Source organism: Clupea harengus, chromosome 11 (assembly GCF_900700415.2).
Source record: "Clupea harengus chromosome 11, Ch_v2.0.2, whole genome shotgun sequence".
Taxonomy (NCBI): Eukaryota; Metazoa; Chordata; class Actinopteri; order Clupeiformes; family Clupeidae; genus Clupea; species Clupea harengus.
The window spans coordinates 2,137,234-2,159,696 of NC_045162.1; the positions used below are offsets into that span (position 1 = coordinate 2,137,234).

A 22,463-nucleotide genomic window follows, 5' to 3' on the forward strand; every position below is an offset into this window, starting at 1 on the left:
GTGTACTTTGATATATTACATTTGTAATTTAATTTAGGGTGCACTGTGCTTATGTGTCTTATCCTTTCATTTAGTGCTACCGAGTTGCCATCAAATTGCAGATATCGCTAGCTACCTTGACCTCTGACCCCAAGTTGGCCTTATGGTGAGTTGCAATGCTAGATAGCAACTGAGTCTGAATGATTAGAGCCTTCCAAATGGACTATCGGATAGAGTGTGTGTGTGTGTGTGTGTGTGTGTGTGTGTGTGTGTGTGTGTGTGTGTGTGTGTGTGTGTGTGTGTGTGTGTGTGTGTCATTATTTCAGATCTCCCAATGGTGCTGGGTTAACCCACTGGCCTATGTACGGTGCTGGGGGAGAGTACTTGGAGATTGGGCTAAAGCAGCAGGTGGGAAACCATCTAAGGCCCGAGCGCTTCACCTTCTGGACAGAGACACTTCCCAAGAAGATCCAGGAGAAGAAGCAGCAGCGCAGTGATGAGCTGTAGACGGCTGATTCATAAAGGATGTAGTGTGATAATTCATCAGTGAAACAATTTTTATTGTTTGAAGAGGTTAAAATGTAACCTCTGTAAAAAGTCAACCAAGTGACACAATCCCACAAATTGCACGTGTTTAAACTCCCAACAATAAGAATAGTATTGTAGATGCATAGTTGTGCAGCGATTGGGTTCAACTTAGCCCTGCAAAACCAGTGGCAGTTATTAAGGTGTTGAACAAACTGTGTCTGTTTTGAGTTTTAAATGGACTGAAAATAAAGAAGTGCTCAATACATAAAATACCTTGACTATCATTTCTGTCCCTCTATATGTGACAGACTTTCCCCTTACACTTTATTTCATTGTATGTTTTTATATATGTTGGAATTTAGCTGCCATCATTACAGTAATAACATAGTTACAATGCTAACATTTAGCTAACAAAAGCTGTCAGATTCAAAAAAATTCAAGGTCATTTTTAAATATTAAATGTGTTGTAAGTTGTATGTAATCAGCACGTTTAGTAGTCCAAGCAGACTTCTGTATTTTTTGAGCTAGTCACTATTTTACCATGTCTTTGTGTCCCAATTTTTACTACGGACAAAAAGTAGGTCAAGTATTAGAACGGTATAACAAGCAACTTGAGTAGACAACATTTCTTCTCAATCTAATCCTATGGGGAAATAAACTGTAGACAATTATTGTTTCTACAGTCAGTAGTATACCTTTCTCTTTAAGAAACTGGCCTATTTCACTCACTAGCTACAGTACACTTGCTGGCTGCAGCCGATTGTAATGCATGTTACAATTGTCCCCAGCCGACCTCTCTTAATATTTGATTAAATATTTGAAATATAACACGTTGTATTCCGATAATGATTATACAACCTATATCAACTTTTTCACGAAACCTAGACAACATGGAGCTTCCTGAAGTGTCTGAGGAATGAAAATTGGGTCCAGAAGAACATCCAGAGCTATGTAGGGGACAACTCCTCTGATATCTTTTTCGTGTAGGTGGGGTTCTTATCTAACTAATCTTAACTCACTATTACAGGATAAACGGGACCACTAATAAGTACACCGTCGCTTTGCCTTTGCCCTTTCTCACTTGCAATTAGCGACCAACTGCTACAGAGGGCATAGAGTGTAGGCGGAGCAATGTTGCGCAATGCAAACAGAAGTCCTTCAATAAAATGCTTCACAGTAGTGCATTTCACTCAGACGATTGCTTGTTGCTACGATGGAACGTCTCTTACAGCTACTTTTCGCAGCAAGTGTTATATATTTGAGTTTATCCACCGCGCATGATGGTAGGTGTATCTTGGCAGATGGAGAGAAAATAGGCAGAAAATAGTTCTCCCCGTCTTGGACGTTAACATTTCAAGCCATGCTCTGTCGAATAGAATAGGAATGCAAGAATAGAAATAATCGTCTTCATTGCAAAGCAGGCCTACTATACTTTACTGATTTATTTTTTATTTTATTTCATTTTGCCTGTAATAGATGCCAATATATGCAATAAGTCATTTCTGTCAATATATTTAACAGAGTAATTGAGCTTTTAAGTTTAAAACAAAAAACTGTAAAACTGATCACTGCATGGTGTTGTATGGATAACTACAGGACCACTGATCCACACCAAGCTGGGAGCCCTTAGAGGTGAATACTTGCGCGTGAGGGGAAAGACAACAGTGGTCCACTCATACCTGGGCGTGCCCTTCGCTAAACCACCTGTAGGACCCCTCAGGTTGGCCCGTCCCCAAGCTGTGCAGGGATGGGAGGGGGTCAGGGATGCCACCAAGCAGCCATATATGTAAGTTAATGAGGTCATACTCTCAATATTTATGAGGGGCCAAAGTATCAGAATGACCCTTTATGATATCACTCATATGCCTTGTGGAGATTAAGTCCCCGAATGATCATTCCAGTATATTTTTACTGAAGATGTTTTATTATAAGGACACAATCCTAAGTAGATCCAGTAGCCATTGGAAAAAAACATTGAGATGATTTGGCTTCAATGGGAGTGGAAAGAATTAAATGCTAAATGAGATTTCTAAACCAGTCCAATGATGTGAGAAAATGTGTCAAAATGTGATCCAGAGAGAACAATGCTCCTTACTTAATGTTGCAGTTAAGAAGAAAAACATGTGCGTACAAAATGTGTGTCCTGTGTGTTGTCTGAGCCCAATTTGATACAGTCCATTCTGACCACTGTGAGGCTAGTACATGAATATGTGCATAAACATGTATATAGAAATATGATACAGTAAAACACTGGTGTTTCAAATAATGAGTTCTTGCCGCTCAATCAATGTCCAAAATATCCCAAACTGAGAAAGTGCAGCCTAATTTCCAGTTTGCTTTTAGGTGTCTACAGGATCTACAGATATCTCTAGACTATGCGGAAATGATTAGCATGGCTGTTGAGATTCCTGAGGTGTCCGAGGATTGTCTCTATCTGAATATTTATACTCCTGCCAAACCTGCTGAAGATGCTAAATTACCTGTAAGTTCCAGCACCGAGTGACAGCACTGGCCACGGCTTTAACTTGTGTTTTTGAGCTTTTGCTTGTATTCTGTTGAACTTCTATTATGAGCTGTTATCAGCAAATTCTGTGAGTCTGATCATAGTCATCAGAGTGTCTGTCTGAGGTAAGGTGATCCTGATTGTCAGTGTCTCTCTGAGGTAATGTGATCCTGATTGTCAGTGTCTGTCTGAGGTAATGTGATCCTGATTGTCAGTGTCTGTCTGAGGTAATGTGATCCTGATTGTCAGTGTCTGTCTGAGGTAATGTGATCCTGATTGTCAGTGTCTGCCTGAGGTAATGTGATCCTGATTGTCAGTGTCTGTCTGAGGTAATGTGATCCTGATTGTCAGTGTCTGTCTGAGGTAAGGTGATCCTGATTGTCAGTGTCTCTCTGAGGTAATGTGATCCTGATTGTCAGTGTCTGTCTGAGGTAATGTGATCCTGATTGTCAGTGTCTCTCTGAGGTAATGTGATCCTGATTGTCAGTGTCTCTCTGAGGTAATGTGATCCTGATTGTCAGTGTCTGTCTGAGGTAATGTGATCCTGATTGTCAGTGTCTGTCTGAGGTATTGTGATCCTGATTGTCAATGTCTGTCTGAGGTAATGTGATCCTGATTGTCAGTGTCTGTCTGAGGTAATGTGATCCTGATTGTCAGTGTCTGTCTGAGGTAATGTGCTGCTGTCCTTCAGGTCATGGTGTGGATCCATGGTGGAGCATTAGTCATGGGCTCCGCCTCCTTTTATGACGGATCTGTCCTGGCAGCCTATCAGAACGTAGTTGTGGTCCTGATTCAGTACAGACTTGGAATGTTGGGCTTTGTCAGGTGAGTTTGCAGTTATGAACAAAGACTTTAATTTATTTTGAAAAGTAAACATTTTAATAGTTCAGGTAATTTGGTGCCACAGGGTCTACAGACTATTCATGTTACGCTACACAAAATGCTTTAAGCTATTACAGTTTGCAGTTACTATAGCTACTATAATTATTACAGTTTGCAGTTACTATAGCTACTATAGTTATTACAGTTTATTTAGTTTATTAGTTTATTTCACAGCCACAGCATGTTCTCTTCTTCTGTCTCCTACCAGCACAGGGGATGATAACGCCCCGGGAAACATGGGTTTCCTGGACCAGGTGGCTGCACTGCAGTGGGTCCAGGAGAACATCCAGAGCTTTGGAGGGGATCCCTCCTCTGTCACCATATTCGGAGAGTCAGCAGGGGGAGTGAGCGTGTCTCTGCAGGTGGGGTTCTGTGCTTAGGTGCTTGATGTTTGCCATGAAAACCTGAATCGGTCACGAGTTGGGACATTTGTTGGCCTCTAGAGGCTGCCAAGGAAGTGTTCCCTGTTTTGTTATCACCATGTACTCTGTGTTTGTTTTTGTTGTCCATGTGCTTCAGTCATGGGCCCTATTCTTCGTACCTCGCTAACTGAGTTACCAAGATCATTTTCAGGATAAGATTACATAAGTCAGCCTTTTCGGTTCTACTAAGAAATCTTGGCAAAATCACCATAGCAACACACTGGTGATCGACGCTTGCCCCTTTTGAAGTAGGACGGGCACACGCAATTACCCTGATAACTGAAGTCTGGTTCGAATTAATGACATTGTCTGAGCGCGGATCAGCCTTGGAGGAGCCGAGATAACCTGTCTTCAATCATCGCGTTAATTTAAGCTGGCTAATAGGACATTTGATTGACTTAGTTGAACCACGTACGAGGAATAGGGCCCTGACCTCTAACCTTTAGTGTTTACTTCCTTTTTTTAAACAAAAAGAAATAATTACCTTTTATTCAGTTTCTCAGTGCCATTGACATTATCTAGTATCATCTGATTCAGGTTCTTTCACCATTGAGCACTGGACTTTTCCACCGCGCCATTGCAGAAAGTGGGACTGCAGTCATGGAAATCGTCAAAAACCTTCAGCCTATGGACACAGCTATGGTTGGCGTTTTGCACCACCTGCACCTTGTTTGGCATTGTGGTACTGAAGTGTTTGGTGGTTTTCCCATGTTCCTTAGATGTTTTTCACTGTTCCCTTAGATTGTGGCAAATGTATCGAACTGTGTTGGCACCAAGCCACACCAGATTGTTGACTGTGTGATGCAAATGTCGACTGAGGATATTTTAAAGGTCATCAAGGTGAGTAGCCTATGGACCTTGGAACATTTTAAGCTGTTTTTCTGCCCTTATTTGGTACTTCCAGTCATTTTGAACAAACAAGAATGTCCCTTTAATCTCCACACACATCTGTAAAATCTTGTCTAAACATGGACATATTGATTGTAACGACCCAAACATCTGCACAGACTAACGCACTTGTGTAATCGATAGGTTGGCTTGTTCCTAACAATATCCTCTATTTCACAGAATACAGGCTGGATCTATGGGGTTACGAAGGATGGACATTTCATGCCAAAAAATGTAAAAGACATTTTTGAGTCTTGGGAGTTCGACAAAGTACCGTTAATTAATGGTGTCACAGATGATGATTGTGGGTGGTTAATGCCTGAGGTGAGTAAGCACGTGCACTCTTTGGGCATCAGAGATTTCAAACACAGGTAACTATGTGCATTACCGGTAGTGAGTTGGTAATCTGGTTGGTTTTCAGTTTAATGCTCCACCTGGTTGGTCAGAGGGAATGAATCGTGAGACGGTCAAAAAAGTAATCACCCCCTTCGTCCCCAACGTAAGCACAGTTACTCATGCTCCTCTTCATCATCTATTACAACCAGCCTTGTTTGCTGAACATTAATGTCATGAAGGTGTGTTGCCCCTGATCTCCTGATGCTTTGTACTTCATTCATGCAAATGTATGTTTAAAGGCAGAAGACTGGGCCATTGACTTGGTTTTGAATGAGTATTTGGGTAGCGGGGAGGACGGCATCAAAAACAGGGATGGATTCAGAGAGCTCTATGCAGACCTGATCTTCAATATTCCTACCATCCAGTTGTCAAATGCTCACAGAGGTAAGAGACAGGTGTAACAGAGGTCAGCAAGTTGTACCCTGTGACGGAGGTCAGTGACAGATTTGAGTCCAGGGCAATATGGCTGTGTGTGCTTCTTTAGCTCAACAGCTCTAACAAGGTGCTAACAACGGGTCATAGTTTTGATAGCCATGTAAATCTGTACCGTACTGTCATTTGCTTCAGATAAAACCTCTGCAATGCATAAATAAATAAATGAATGAATGTGTAAAGACACACAGCTAATATATACATTCAGAGTTGATTAAGGAAAACAAGAATGGAAAACTGTTCTACCTTTTGACTGAAACTGAACATATTCTGGTTTGAAGGGAACAAATTCTTGATAAATGAAATACTTGGAGCAGTATCAGGGCTTACAAGGCATCTCTCTGACTTACACAGACACACAGAAAAAAACACCTATCTATGAGCATTTCAATTTCACTCCCCACAGATTCTGGTGCACCAGTTTACCAGTACGAGTTACAGCACCCTCCAAGCATAGTCGTAGACAAGCGTCCAAGCTTTGTCAAGGTGGACCATGGAGATGACATTTTATATGTCTTTGGAAGCACCTTCATGAGAAGTCATGTCAAGATAAAAGGTAATTTCTTTTTGTCCATGATTTTGGCTGCACATTGCTGTTACCATACCTTAGCAATGTGAATGGGAAACAAAGTGGCTTGGACTGAGACATACACTGTTCCAGCCGATCAACAGGAGGGGCACTCAAGCTCCCATGTTGCTTCAGAATTCTGGAAGGCAGTGGCGTATTTGATTGGCTATTCAGCTCAAATATCAACAGCCTTTCGGCAGGATCGGGGCCTGCATTTTTAATGAACAGGAAGTTTCCTAAAGCTATACAAATTATATTTTACAATATTGTCTCTTTACCCTCAAACAGGCACTTTCACAGAGGAGGAAGACGAGCTCTCTAGAACAGTCATGTCCTACTGGGGCAACTTTGCACGCACCGGGTAATTCAACTCCACTTTTTGAGAAGGACACACAATTACATCCTTAAAAGCAATAAAGTGCAGGATTTCTTTTTTAAAGACATTTTTGAAATGTAAGCTAAACTATGTTTATGATATGATGCTTCTGACAGCACCTTCGTAGAAAAGTCATCCTTGCTAATCCTAGTGTGGTGCTGCCAGGCATGTTCCACCTTAGCTCAGTTGCAATTTGTGGAAAGCGTACATACTGTGTGTGTGTGTGTGTGTGTGTGTGTGTGTGTGTGTGTGTGTGTGTGTGTCATTATTTCAGATCTCCCAATGGTGCTGGGTTAACCCACTGGCCTATGTACGGTGCTGGGGGAGAGTACTTGGAGATTGGGCTAAAGCAGCAGGTGGGAAACCATCTAAGGGCCGACCGCTTCACCTTCTGGACAGAGACACTTCCCAAGAAGATCCAGGAGAAGCAGCAGCAGCGCAGTGACGAGCTGTAGACGGCTTAGCATCCACTCTTCTCTTTCCTTTTAAAGGGAATCTCCGAGTTTTGCATCTGCAAGTTTAAACAATTGTGAATTCATACCAGGTGAAAAATCATTTTAGAGACATGCCAACCTATTTTCTTCCCTTAGCAGTTCTCCTGTGCTTAACACTTTCAGTATTTGTCATGATATGTATAAATACAGATAATGTGAAAGGCACTAGAGGCGCTGTTGTTGAATAAACGAACATCAAGATCTTGTCACTGCACGATGGTGCATCGCGCATGCTCAGACACAAACGGTTTACGGCAGAAGGCTCAACATCAACATATGGGGTTGTCTTAACATATAATGTGGGTATATTTAATGTAATAAATGTAATGCTGAGAAAACTAAAAATGTTACCTCTTCAATATAGGAGTCAGGTTTCTTTATTAGAAGGTGTAGAACATTAGCCTGGATACCAGACCGAATTTAGCCCCGCCCACACATTTTTTGGTTGGGAAGTTCGGTCTGGCATTACTCCATTGAGGAGAAATTATCTGCGGACAGATATTGGCCGTACCAATCAAATTGTTAAGGCGGGCTTTATACGATGATGAACAGATGATCAACAGTAACGTAACCAACCACGTCACCAACACACGAGTTGAATTCGTTTTCAACAAACATGGCTGCCGCTGGAGAGCTGAAATGTATAGATTCGAGTCCATTTAGACATTGACAGTGCATTCATTTTGAAAGAGGAACAGAGAAACGCGATTAAGGCATTTGTCAATCGAAAAGATGTTTTTGCCTTCCTTCCTACGGGATCCGGTAAAAGTGTAATGTATCAGCTGCCCCTGGTCACATACTACGTTGTTCTGATTGGTTGTAGGTAACCAATTGAGCGAAGAGGCATTTTTTCTCCTGGTTCGGTTGAAACACGCCCCATAATCACAGCCCAATGGAGCGATATCAGACTCATATTCTGACTAGAATTATGAGTATGACATCGTCAGGCTAGTAGAACATGATTATGACATTAAAAAGTGGGGAATTGTCATCGGCTTGGTATTAGTATCAGAATCAGAATCGTGTTTATTGGCCAAGTAAGTTTACACATGTATGTGTAATAAACAGTGTTTTTTTCCAGCTTTGTGGACCTGAATTTATGATTTCACCAAATTGACATGAGGGTGAGAGGGGTCAGCCAACCTGTATGTAATTTGTAAAAGTGGGCTTACATAGTCTCACTGTATTTCCCAGTATGTATGTTTGTATGATGTATGTATTAAGGAATTTGACTCCGGGTTTAGTGGCTCTCAATGTACTTACACGCTTGAAAGGCTGCTTTTAAACTTCTGTGAACTTACCTGGAAACGACCTTCTGTACTTAGGCTAGTATGAAGCTGCCATAAAAAAAAAAAAAAAACTTAAGGAAACATGAGCAGGTTTTCGCAAAATTGGCAAACATAATGTATGAACGAAACAACACCTAGGAAACCAATCAACCCGTTCGGTGAATTGAAATATAGTTATCAGTGGGTAATTTGCAACTAACTGCGGTCTTCATTCGTAAAATAAAAGAAGTTGCTTCTAATATGCTAAAGCAGAAAAGACGGACTATGTGGTGTTGGAGCTTCCCTCAAGCAGTACGTGGGTCACTAGAATGGTGTAACTCTTTACTCACCTGGCGGATTGTTATGAAACCTAACATTACAGTTCTAGCCCCTAATACATCTGATTTATACTATGAAACAGAGTGTGGCTATCAAGTCTTTAGGTAAATCATGTGTTTACTTCAGTCAACTGCGTGGTTGTTATGAGAACCCTTGTGATCCGCAATTGGTAACGCTAATTATGGTTAGCTTCTGCTCACCCTGTGAAATTGGTGACGCTTTAGCTAAGTGACCTGCTTTGTAGTCCGTTACGTTTCGCTGTTAGGAATAGCAACATATCTAGCTAGATGTTTTAGAGAAATAGCTAATGGGTGATGACACACATGCATTTTATTGAACATAATCGATTGCGGGGTCTCTCAAGCAGTTACTTAACTACCACGGGCGGTATTTTGATGATTTTCCCAAACCCCATTCATTCTCTCATAGGGATTTTTTTGTTTAAAAACGGAACTTGAACAAATGCTTCTCTACCGCTTACAAAACGACGATGCTCACGCCCACACTTTATAAAAAAAAGTCTTATCGCATTGCAGAGTAGGAGCCAATCACGGTAGTGGTTTTATTCACATGACATCACATTTGTGACGCAATTTATCTGCGACGTCCACCGACTATCCATGTGAATGTCGCCGTTTCAACTTGCTAGAGAACATTAAAAGGTAACATCGTGATTTCATCAAATGCATTGCTCGTGTTACTTATCTCCGCGTGGATAACTATAAAATGTACGGTATAAGACGATAAACCGACAAAACGGCTAGAAATCGATTACGTTTCGAGTTTCATAAGATCTTAATGCTGCGCTTGCCTAACGTTATTTGGCAAGGTCAGAAAAGGCTTGTCATTTTAGGCTGGCCACTTGCGCCTCTAGTTTGATTATTTCCGCCTAAACCTGGCATCTATACATGTTAACTTTAAGTGTGTGTTTAAGTTAAAGTGTGTGTGTGCAAGCCTGTCAGCGTTACTTAACACATGCATTTACCACACTTGCTTGGCAGATTAGGATACTGTTGTCATGTCACTTATCAGGTATGTGTCTTAACATTGAATGTATTGATGTCACGGACAAGAGCTGTGATAGTCATACATGTTAACCCCTTTGAATGCCCAGTTGTATATCCTTCTGGAAAGGTAGCTATAGATCGCCCAAAACATTTCGTGTGGTTTTGCCAAAAAACGTTGTCGACGGGGGTTCAGGTGACAGTGGGGCGTGCCCTACGCTACGTACAGGCGACTGATTCAATTCAGTAGAAAAGACACAGAAGAAGACTTGAGGAAATAAGCATCTGGTTGTTGTTCTTTGTTAAATGTAGTGTGTGTTCATGCGTTATCAGTCTCGATACGGATACACGCAATACATTTTTAACTAAAAATCCGTAAGCTTTTATGTATACAATTTAAAGACTTCAGTACTGCTATCACAGTTATTGTCTTACATTTAGCTCCATGTACGCAAAAATAATTGTGAATGAGGCAGGGGTCACGTTGCCCTACAGATTTATGAGAATCTGGAAAGATGTATGACTCCTCATATAATATGTGCCCTTGTCAACGAGGCAAGCGTAGACCACTTTTTCCGGCAAATAAGTCTGATAAGCTAGAAATCCCCCCCCCCCCCACCCCATTATTATTTGATGCTCTGTTGTAATTGTACCTCCTATTTCTCTCTCTCTTTCTCACGCTCTCTCATATCTGTAGTGACAATATGGTTGCCGCTTGAAGGATTGTGAGCTGGCAGTATTGTGGTAGACCGAATCATAATTGCCTAGATGACAATGAGGCTGTTGTGCCGCCTCGCCCGGGTGTTGCCTCGCTCCACCAGAGGTTCCTCCGCTGCCTCAGCCCTCCTCCAGACCAGCGCAGCCCAGTCTGCCGAGCCGCTGTGGTCCCAGTCCCGACACAGGCCTCTAGTAGCAGCGAGAGGCCTGTGTGACAGACATGGCTTGGCCAGAGAGGAGGAAAGCAACTTTGTGTTCAAACGCACCCCGCTTGACGGACTGGTTAGCAGCGCCAAGTCACCAGAGGAGGTGCTGCGGCTGTGGGAGGGGCACGGCGGCAACGCCAACCAGGCCGCCATATGTTTGAACCAAATCAGCCGACTGGCATTGGAGAGGAGCGTTGAAGAGAGGAGGCAGCTGGTGAACGACCCCCGCTGCGCCGCACTCCTGCACACAGTGGGCTCTGAGGTAAGAGCCTGAAGCCATCCCGCTCACACACATGTCTACTCTCAGAGTAATAAAGTTGATTTCATAATCAAGTTCATAATCAACAGTAACAAAAGAAGTAGTATTAAAAAACATTCCTTCTGCTCTGCACAGACTTTGAATTGAGTTTTGCTCTGGTTTTAATTTGACTCTGGTTCTGTGTTTGGGACGCCAAGGCTCAGTCGGTGTGGAACGGGACGCTGGTGAGCGTGCTCCGCGCCGTCTCACAGCTGGACACGCCCCCGGGGGACGCGGTGCTGCGCTCGCTGGAGACGGAGGCGCTGTGGCGCGTGCGGCGCTTCTCCTACAAGCAGCTGGCCTACCTGATGGAGTGGGCGCTCACCGAGCGGGCGCGGCTGGCACGGCTGGGCCAGGGCGACGGGCCGGCGCTGGCCAACGAGCTGGCCAAGCAGCTGGAGCTGCGCTGGACGGAGCTGAGCGAACCAAGGACCGTCGGCGTGCTCATGGGCAGGGCGGCCCACCTGCCGCCATCGCTGATCGAGAAACTGGAGGATAAGGTACATGCGCACACACACACACACACACACATACATACGTACATACATGCACACAACATGCAGTTACACATATTATATACATACATACATACACAAGGTTAAGCCTGCTAGCATGACATGATTTCATTCTCCCTGTAGTTAGTTCTGTTTGATTGTTTACATAGACTTTGATAGAAAACTACCCCCCCTGAATAATGTTTTTAAGCAGCAAGAGTAAATTCATTATCAGCCATTTGACTCTGCTGTTGGTGGCGATTTACATCTGAAGAACAAGAGAAGTAGAGGTGCATAAAGTAGGCCTAACATTCCTTTTCTTCCTCCTGAATCGCGCGTCAGGCCCTGGAGCTTGCGGAGCACTTTGTGGCGGAGGACATCCGCAGGGTGGCACACGCGCTGGCGTCTCAGGGCCGACGGACGGTGCCTCTGCTCCGGGCGCTCTCCTACCACCTGCTGCAGAGGCCCTCGAAGGAGCTCAGCACCGCGCTGCTGCTGGACATTGCCTACGCTTATGGTATTCACCAGCTCCACTGTGTGTGTGTGTGTGTGTGTGTGTGTGTGTGTGTGTGTGTGTGTGTGTGTGTGTGTGTGTGTGTGTGTGTGTGTGTGTGTGTGTGTGTGTGTGTGTGGTACGCTTATGGTATTCACCAGCTCCACTCCACTCGTGGGTGTGTGTGGTACGCTCCACGCAGGCCAACATACACATACTCACCTGGAACGTGCACAGAGAGAATTTTTCACAGCTTCAATAAAATATTTGTCTAAGCTGACATTTATTATCATTTCAAAGTTGAACAGCTTACTCAATAGATGGCAGTAAGCGAACAGTTATACACGTTTAACAGAAATATTAAAGTGGCATAGTTCCTCTCTAGATTTGTATCATCTGCGTAGTCTTTGTTCCAAACTATCTATCAGATTAAATGGACATATATCTGCCGATATATATCTATATATATATATATATTGTATCTTATATAGCATGTTTAAAGTGCACCATCTCCTTTGTTGGCAGCTTTGAATAATAGCCATTAACAGTAAATGTATATATTTCTGTGTGTTTGTAACAGCATGTGAATAATAGCCATTAACAGTAAATGTATATATTTCTGTGTGTTTGTAACAGCATGTGACCTCTTTCCTCAGGAAAACTCAACTTTCACCAGACTCAGGTATTCCAGCGAGTGGCGGCCGAGCTGTTGCCGAGGACACCTGACCTGAGCTCCACCGATGTCACACGATGTGCCAAATCCTTTGCCTTCCTGAAGTGGCTCCACCTGCCTCTCTTTGAAGCCTTCACAGAGGTGCCTGGTTATGTTTTTTTTTTTTTTTAAGATTTATTTTTGGGCCTTTTTTTATGCCTTAATTTGGATAGGACAGTGAAGTTATGACAGGAAGCGAGGCGGAGAAGAGGTGGGGAGGGGATTGGGAAATGACATCAGGCCAGACTTGAACCTGTGTCCCCTCGGGCAATGTAGCCCGTAAGTGGGGGGCTTTATCGGCTTGCGCCACTGTGCCCCCCCCCTCGTTATGTTTTTGTGATGGTTTACACCATGTCTGTGTGCTCCTGACGCAAGGATTAGTATTGGAGGGTGTGACGGAGTGCCGTCACTACACATGAGTATGTGCTCTGACTGCCATACCATCGAGCTTGGCCCTTTGGCGTTGCAATCAGAGTGCAGGTTTGGCACCCTGTAGACCTGGGTTCATTAAGGCCCTTTGGCGTTGCAGTCAGAGTGCAGGTTTGCCACCCTGTAGACCTGGGTTCATGTCCGGTTGGGCTAACTACTCTCTCCCTTCACCACAGATGGTAAACCGAATGTACATGATGGTAAATCATGGGAGAAATGATTTATGAAAAGACATTTAGGTAGTAGCAGCTTCAGCAATAGATTCATATTTGTACACCATCACTATTATTCAATGTAATTAGAATGTAATTAGTTTAGGTGGAAACAGTAGTTTATGTGATTTTAATGGTTTTAATTAGTTCATGAAGGAAAGAGAATGCTGGTGCTGAGTAACCGGGTATCAGTAGTTCTTAACTAATGTTTCCCTTTTTGTCTCTTTATTTCCTTGACCGATTTATTTATTTATTTCCTTTTTTTCCCCATTCTTCTTTCATTGTAGCACTATGTGGCTAACAGTGAGAAGTACAGCACACTACAGCTGTGGAACCTGCTCATGTCTCTAGCCAAGCTGAACTTCCAGCCAAGCAAAGGAGAGGCCTTCTTTGACAAGGTCAGAATTATACACCATATCTACTTCAACTTCATCCAGTTGACTTTCATTCTTTCATCATTCAATTATGTGTGTGTGTGTCTGTGTGTGTGTGTGTGTGTGTGTGTGGGTGTGTTTTGTGTTTGTGCGTTGTGTGTGTTGTGTGTGTGTGTGTGTGTGTCTGTGGGTGGGTGTGTTGTGTGTGTGTGTGTGTGTGTGTGTGTGTGTGTGTGTGTTTGTTAACTTGTGTTTGTGGATGCAGGTGCACTCTGCTCTCAAGGACACACTGCCACACCTGGATCCCTTCCTTCAGGTGGATGTGGTGTGGTCCCTGTGTGTGATGCAACAGGTCAAACCAGAGTACCTCACCTCCTTTGCACAGCCCAGCTTCCAGGAGAAACTCAAAGGTGTGTGTGTGTGTGTATCTGTCCTAGTGACAATATGTCTTTTTCTCCATGTTTAATGTAATTATGTCTCTGCATATCTGTGGTGGTTGTATGCCTGTTTGGAGAAGACGTACAGCATGAAATAATAGAACAACAACTACTGATTTCCTGAAGGTTTAATAGCTTTTATCTCAAGTAGATGTGTGGTATTTAGCAGACACTTTTGTCTGAGGCGACTTCCAAAGGCATCCTGGGAAATTAATGGGTGGAAGGCAGCAGTGCTGTACCACCAGCACCATATGTGCAGTACATCAGTCAAGCAGAAGGTGGCAGTATTGTGTCTGTTAATAGTATACACCCAGGAATACACTGCACTGAATAATTACCTCATTTCTAGAAACCTACGTTTTCAGTGTAACTGGGTCAGGCGAAACACATTTACTATTTTGTTTACCCAGTGTCGTGGATAGCCATTGGAAGATTAGGTGTAAACAAGTAATGAACTGTAATTTCCCTTGGGGGATCATCGAATTTTGTATTTATTGGAGCAGATTATGTTTTAAGATGTCCTAACCATACTTTTTGTTTCTGTCACTCTGCACTTGCCGTCTCTCCCTTAACAACAACAACAACCACACACACACACACACACACAGTCGGCAGCGCAGCCCGTGTGGAGAACTACCGTGTGAAACTGCAGCACATTATGGCCGAGAGGATCCTGGGGGGGCTCGGCTCCTCCGTGCCCAGCTCAAGCCCGACCCCTGAGCCCACCCGCACAACGCCCCCTTCCCAGCTCCAGACGGCCCTCCACGCCGCCCTCACCAGCCTGACCGACGCCAAGCCTAACACCCTGCGCACCTCCATCGCCACCTGCTACGGCTGGCCTCTAGGTCAGAAGCATCAAAGGTCATAGGTTAAAGGTTACACAGTGGCAGTGCCTGAAGGTTATTTTGTGGCCCAACATGAGGCCACATGAAGTATGGATGGTGATGTTTGGCACTTCAAGATGTCATTTGGTCTTGAAATCTGCCCAAAATCCATATTGTAATCCTAAACAGTTGTTAGGGGAATTTCTGTATCTATAGGGATTTTTTTTAAAGGCAGCTGGTCATCTTGGCCTATGAGGTAGTGACATAGGACATGTTGCGTAACAAATCTGTTTATTTTGATTTGGTTTGTATAAGTTATCGTAAAAAGTTACATGTATTAACTTCAATCTTCAATAGTCTTAAGTGTTTTTATTTTTTATTGACATTATAAGTTGTCAAACTGACATCACCACTCCGTCCTGTTTTACTCTTGATCATAGCCATTATGTGATCATTACACTAGAGGTTGTATGCTAACCTTTGTCATCTGCAATCCAATAGCACCTAATAACCCCGTCTAGTTTTAGCTAGATGCTTCAATAAAACCTCCTGGTTTTGTGTGTTCATCAGATGGCGAGCTGATTCTAGACTCTGAGAATAAGCCAATCGAGCTGGACACCCTTACTGCCCCACACTTACCCGGAGGAGGCGGGGATAAGCCCTTACCTGAGGGAGCAATGAGGTGACTGGTTCACACCGTACTTAGGAAACACACACACACGTACACACACACACACACACACACACACACACACACACACACACACACACACGTACATACATACAGACATACATACATATACACACACACACACACACACACACACACATACCCACGGACCTAAATACATATATACATACACACACACACATACACACATACATACATACATACATACAAACATACACATGTACATACATAAACACGTACATACATACACACACACGTATGTACATACATACATACATACAAACAAACACATATTTACATTTAGTTTTATTCCTTTTCTTTATGAGATTTTTAAAGTGGTGTTAACAACATAATGTTAAATGAAATGTTTAACTGATTGTGTGTGTTTATCTGTCTCTTGTTCTCACATCAATGCATACAGGATGGGGTTCGTGGCATGGGAGTTCCCTAACTTCGTCCTGAGGACCAAGGGGCTTCTTGGCCGCTTTGCCATGCAGAAGCGGCACCTCCAGCTAGCTGGCTTCCATCTGGTGGAGGTACGTAAGAGAGACAAGGGGAAATTAAGAGATGAGGGAGGATGCGTCACAGAACAGAGAGAAGAAAGGTGAAATAGATGGCAAGAGAAAAAACAGCTGGATGTGACGGTGACAGTGGGATGGAAAAACAGCTGGATGTGACAGTGGGATGGAAAAACAGCTGGATGTGACAGTGGGATGGAAAAACAGCTGGATGTGACAGTGACAGTGGGATGGGTAAAACAGCTGGATGTGACAGTGACAGTGGGATGGGAAAAACAGCTGGATGTGACGGTGACAGTGGGATGGGAAAAAGAGAAAGAAATGTAGTGCTTGTAATGGTCTCTGTAGTTCATGCACATTCTGCTTACGCCACACTACCTATCAAATCACAAAAGAAAGAAAGCAACTTGAGGCCTTGTTTGCATCCTGAGACCTGCTGGTTTCATTGCACTCAGTCTCCATAGTGCAGCACAGCTGTGTTTAAACTCTTTGCCTGCAGTCAGAAGTCAGAAGTAGGTGAGGCTGCCTGGTTTCTATGATCCCGAGTTATCAGTGCCACTGGGCCCTGCCCGAGGTTCCACCTGATGTCACCATCCTGCTGTGACCTTTTATTTTCACCTTAAGACCACGGCTGTGCTGTGCTGTGCTGTGCTGTGCTGTGCTGTGCTGTGCTGTGCTGTGCTGTGCTGTGCTGTGCTGTGCTGTGCTGTGCTGTGCTGTGCTGTGCTGTGCTGTGCTGTGCTGTGCTGTGCTCCTGAGTATCCTCATTGGAGGATTGGATCCCTGTAGTCAGAGGTGATGAGAGCCAGCTTGTGCATCCTCACCCATTAGCTGCGAGCTCTACGAGCAGACCTCAACATGCTGTAGGACATGCTGATTCTGCTAATGTCGCTAGCAATGCCATAGACTTTTCATAGAATTAGTTTAACAAGCTTTTTCGGATCAGTCATTTTCTGTCAGACAGCTGGCAGAGGCCAAGGCTACGTTTGGCTAACCTCCTGCTGGTTTGTGTTTGTTTGTTGTGTGTGATGTGTGTGTCATGGTGTCATGGCTTAAACCCAACGCCTCACTGTGTTCCCTTTGGACTGGGAGAGTGAGTTAGCGAAGAAAATACTGAGAGGGGGGGGGGGGGGGGGTGTTTGAGTGTGAGGGTTTCAGTAAATAGATACATTTATCATTTAGCACTACATTTAGAGGCAAACATGGTGAGGGAGACGTTACCAGGGAAAAGGTGAGAAAGAGATTTGTTGGAAGGTCTACAGTTGTAAGGAGGTTCAAGTACAGCAGACACTTCATCAAGCCCTTAAAGGAAGAGAGATGGAGGAGGAGACATAGAGACATAGAGACATCTTGTGGCAGATGGTGAGAGAGACGTAGGATGAGAGGGTATGGCAGATTAACCTGGGCAGGGTTTCTCAAAGCCTTCTTAAAGCTACGTCATTAGTAAGTTATATCTTAAGCTGTACCTCAATGTTTTGAGGTGTCTCCTAGAATGTCCTTAGCTAAGTAATCTTTTTTGTAAGAGATACTTTTGTAAGGTTGGCCTGGACCCCTCTTAGCTATACCTTAACACTGTTTTCAGATAAAACAAATGTTTTAGAGCCTAAAAAATGTTTTGTTCGTGTCGGGACGTATGCACCGACTGTGATGTAAAACCGTAGTTGTGCTTTGTTGAATAGAATAAAAAACATCGGTGTAAATGAATTAGTCGTAAGTTTTGAATCCCTTGCGAATACAAATATATGAGTGACATCTATCCTACAGATGGACTTATTTGGGAACGTTTTCAAATTTGACCTGCCTAGTATATCTTGTTGATGTTCTTTCTAATAATGGTTATTTTGCACTCCAATCTGAGTCATGCCCATCGTACTCATCTCACGCATGCTCAAACCTACGTGACGTGAATGACAATAATCGATGCCAGAAACATGGATGGATTCGGCCCCATAAAATATACGTCGAAAGGTTGAGCTTAGGGGAACTCTTAAGAGATCGTTTGCATGTACAACCTGCATTAAACATCATCTCTCTTCACACGCACAGACTGATGCACAGACAGACAGACAGACGTACGCATGCACAGACAGATGCACAGACAGACAGACGCACGCACAGACAGACAGACAGATGCACAGACAGACAGACAGACAGACAGACAGATGCACAGACAGATGCACAGACAGATGCACAGACAGATGCACAGACAGACAGACAGACAGACAGACAGACAGACAGACAGACAGACAGACAGACAGACAGACAGACAGACAGACAGACAGACAGACAGACAGACAGACAGACAGACAGACAGACAGACAGACAGACAGACAGACAGACAGACAGACAGACTCACTCACTCACTCACTCACTCACTCACTCACTCACTCACTCACTCACTCACTCACTCACTCACTCACTCACTCACACACTCACACACTCACACACTCACACACTCACACACTCACACACTCTCTCTCTCTCTCTCTCTCTCTCTCTCTCTCTCTCTCTCTCTCTCTCTCTCTCTCACACACGAACGATTTAGTGCTCCGTGGGGGTAGGGTGTTATTTTAAGAGATAAATCTCCGCCACTTAGATCATGCTTGTTTTTGCACTTGTCACATATAGTCTGGCTATAACGTTGTTGTTGTTCAGATTTTCCAGATCGATTCGTTAGGGATTGGTTTGGCTTTTTATAACACTGAAATTGCATTTTTAAAAACCTTTGTTATGTGTATTAAACGACATTTGTATTTTATTTATTTATTTTGGAAATGGGGCTTAGAGTTTGTAATGTCAAAAACAAACACACAAAGTTGGTACAACTTGCCTAAGGAGGACGCAAACTCTCTAGACAGCACGTACGTCTGAGCAGATGGAAAGTCTCCCGTTGTGTTCCACAGTATTGTTATTCCTAAGTTCATTAAATTGAGTTGCTTAAGTAGCCAGTGTCTTTAATGTAACCTTGTTGAGGTGGCAGCCCAGGTATTCTTAGACACGTTAGTCTCACTAACACTTTGTTTATCATGGCCCCCATGGTATGCTCTGGAATTGTGTCTGTCTGTTTGAGAAAAGAGTTTGGAGTTTGGTCGCGCAAAAAATGTTTGCATCGCATACAGACAAGAGAAAGGAAACAATGAAATGTTACTTGATGGACACAAAATGTATACCGCAAAGAATATGTACCGCAAAGAATGTTTTTAAGGCACTTGCTTCTGTAGCAGTCTACAAAGGTCTCCTGTTTGATCTGTAAATCTTACCATTTTAAATCCCAGCCTGCATTAGGCTTTGTGATGTTTTAGTTCATATGAACCTGTTAATATTTGCACAAACTACCTTTTGCCTTTCATTTTCTTATTGGGTGTGTAGGGCATTTGAGGAAGAACATGTTACCAAGTGGCCATAGTCTGTGTGTGTTTTCTGTAGGTAGACATTAGGCTACAAGTGCCCATAGTCTGTGTGTGTTTTCTGTAGGTAGACATTAGGCTACAAGTGCCCATAGTCTGTGTGTGTTTTCTGTAGGTAGACATTAGGCTACAAGTGCCCATAGTCTGTGTGTGTTTTCTGTAGGTAGACATTAGGCTACAAGTGCCCATAGTCTGTGTGTGTTTTCTGTAGGTAGACATTAGGCTACAAGTGCCCATAGTGTAGGTAGACATTAGGCTACAAGTGCCCATAGTCTGTGTGTGTTTTCTGTAGGTAGACATTAGGCTACAAGTGCCCATAGTCTGTGTGTGTTTTCTGTAGGTAGACATTAGGCTACAAGTGCCCATAGTCTGTGTGTGTTTTCTGTAGGTAGACATTAGGCTACAAGTGCCCATATTCTGTGTGTGTTTTCTGTAGGTAGACATTAGGCTACAAGTGCCCATAGTCTGTGTGTGTTTTCTGTAGGTAGACATTAGGCTTCTCTCCTGGTTTTCTGCTGCATGTGTGTTTGCAGGGCAGGTTTGTTTTTCACAGTTCATTTTTTTTTTATTTTTTATTTTTTAGTTTCACTAATGGCTCTGCATCAGGCTTGCTGTTCTGGTTATTAGTCAGAGTGTTCAGCTTTGCCAGCCGTGGAACCTTGCCGGGGTGTTAATTAGCCGTGTTGGTAATCCATTTTGGTTTGTTAGCCGTGCTGCTAATGCAGATGAGCTGTGAGCCGCGCTAAAGCCGGTCGCCCCCCCCCCCCCAATCATTTTGGTGGCGTGCGTGTGTGTATATATATATATATATATATAGGCCCTGAGATGTCTGCTGTATGTAGGCCAATCTCCTTACGCTGGGGGCCCAGCCAGGGCCGCTTACCATGAGCCGCCTGTAATTTCCCAAACACGGCTAATTCCACCCCCCCCCCCCCCCCCTCGTCACATCGGGGTTGATTGGGTCGGTACACGTCAGACACGATGCTGCACGTGCGCCATTCCGTTTATCAACTGTTTCCAAAACGGTAATTTGGATGATGAATGATGTGTCTGATGAATCCGATGACTGAATAGACAGTTGAGGGTTGGGGGTCTCTTCCGGTGGAAATTATGTTTATGTGTATCTTGTCTAATGATTTGTTTTGAACGATCTGATTCGTGTCCTTGTGCAGGTGCCGTACTATGAGTGGCTGGAGTTAAAAGCAGACTGGCAGAGGGTGGCCTACCTGAAGGACAAGATGGGGAAGGCCGTGGCCGAAGAGATGGCCAAGTGAGACAGACCTGACTGATCAGGAACCACAACAGAGATCTGAGGAGTACTGAGGAGTGACCACCAAGGGAACCATCTACAGAAAGGGCCCACAGATCCAGTGTGTTCAGGAACCTTTCCAAATACCACAGCACTGAAACAGCAACAGAACTATTGTGTGTGTTACATCGTCAATGCACCCATTGAACCAAACCATCATTACTGTGAGACCGTTCAGTCATAACCTGGAACACAGCCAAGAGTCTCGTAAATCATCACCAACAAATGAAGTTATTGGACCCTCCAAGCAGGTTTATCAGAGCTCTTAGTTTTTAACAGTCTTTATTCATCTCTCAGAGAAATTTCTAGAAGTGTACACACACACACACACACACACACACACACACACACACACACACACACACACACACACACACACATACACAAATCTCCCATATGTGTTTTAATCCGGTTGCCTTGACAACACTTCAGGGGCTTTCCCTGTTACCAAGGAGACTGCTGTGAAGCCCTCTATGAGAATGAAGATGCTTAAGGATGTTGGGATGCCCAAAAGACAGAAAAGAAAACAACAGAACAGGAAGCTTGATGTTAGATGGACGTTTCTTGCATTTGGTCTCTGATCAAAATGAGAGGTTTATAAACCTTTTTTTGGGGGGGGGGACGGGGGGGGGACATCAAAATGTGAAAATGTCCAAGCTGGTGAAAACATGACTTTCAAACTGCACACACAGAACAGCATGGCTGATGTAGAACACGACAGATTTCGGTTCACACACATATTCTGTTATGGTTACACGGGTAGAAGTCGTGCCTGGTCATCCAGTTCAAATCGGGAGGTTAAAATCGTTGATCATTGTCATGTATTTAATAGCATTGGTGACCTGCAACAGTGCCTGCTCATACTGGGGATGCACTGTGTGGTACTCTGTATTTATATATTGTTCACATTTTACTTGTTGAGAAAGATAAATGGAAATTAGAGTGAATAAACATTTTAACAACATTATTTATTCATTCTTTCATCCAATGGTTGAACATGTGTGACATTTAAGCTTGGTGCTTTGAAATGTGGAAGTCTACAACACTGGTCTCTGTGCATAGTGCGTTTAAGTGTGCAGGTTCAAAGGGTCACTTCACTGGTGTTATTGGGCCACACTTCTTGCTTACTACATTTGAGTTGGAACTATAGAGTTTTGTTAGTGTTTTGAGGACTCTAGAGTTCTCATGTTTGACCACAGAAGCCTTGCAGACCAGTGTTCTTGCAGTATATATCCTATGTATATCCATCCAATCAGGACCAGT

The 22,463-nt window shown here is 43.6% G+C and overlaps 2 protein-coding genes across 3 annotated transcripts; both read left to right on the forward strand.

Annotated features, from left to right (window-relative positions):
- The first annotated feature begins 1,704 nt into the window (after positions 1-1,704).
- Positions 1,705-7,827, forward strand: LOC105910317 (cocaine esterase-like). 2 transcript variants are annotated; one of them, XM_042709015.1, is made up of 13 exons: positions 1,705-1,790; positions 2,104-2,293; positions 2,851-2,989; positions 3,702-3,835; positions 4,101-4,254; positions 4,852-4,956; positions 5,056-5,154; positions 5,383-5,526; positions 5,624-5,701; positions 5,838-5,982; positions 6,437-6,586; positions 6,887-6,959; positions 7,249-7,827. In XM_042709015.1, the coding sequence occupies exons 1-13, from the start codon at positions 1,721-1,723 to the stop codon at positions 7,427-7,429; spliced, it is 1,662 nt and encodes a 553-aa protein (XP_042564949.1). In that variant the 5' UTR covers positions 1,705-1,720; the 3' UTR covers positions 7,430-7,827. The 2 variants fall into 2 exon arrangements, with proteins under 2 accessions (XP_042564949.1, XP_031431608.1); XM_031575748.1 differs by having other exon boundaries at positions 5,624-5,677.
- A 1,806-nt stretch (positions 7,828-9,633) lies between these two features.
- On the forward strand, positions 9,634-21,734 carry tbrg4 (transforming growth factor beta regulator 4). The gene is made up of 11 exons (XM_012839030.2): positions 9,634-9,737; positions 10,777-11,264; positions 11,459-11,800; positions 12,137-12,311; positions 12,944-13,101; positions 13,928-14,038; positions 14,280-14,424; positions 15,060-15,296; positions 15,846-15,957; positions 16,388-16,502; positions 21,064-21,734. The coding sequence occupies exons 2-11, from the start codon at positions 10,848-10,850 to the stop codon at positions 21,163-21,165; spliced, it is 1,914 nt and encodes a 637-aa protein (XP_012694484.1). The 5' UTR covers positions 9,634-9,737; positions 10,777-10,847; the 3' UTR covers positions 21,166-21,734.
- The last annotated feature ends 729 nt before the right edge of the window (positions 21,735-22,463 follow it).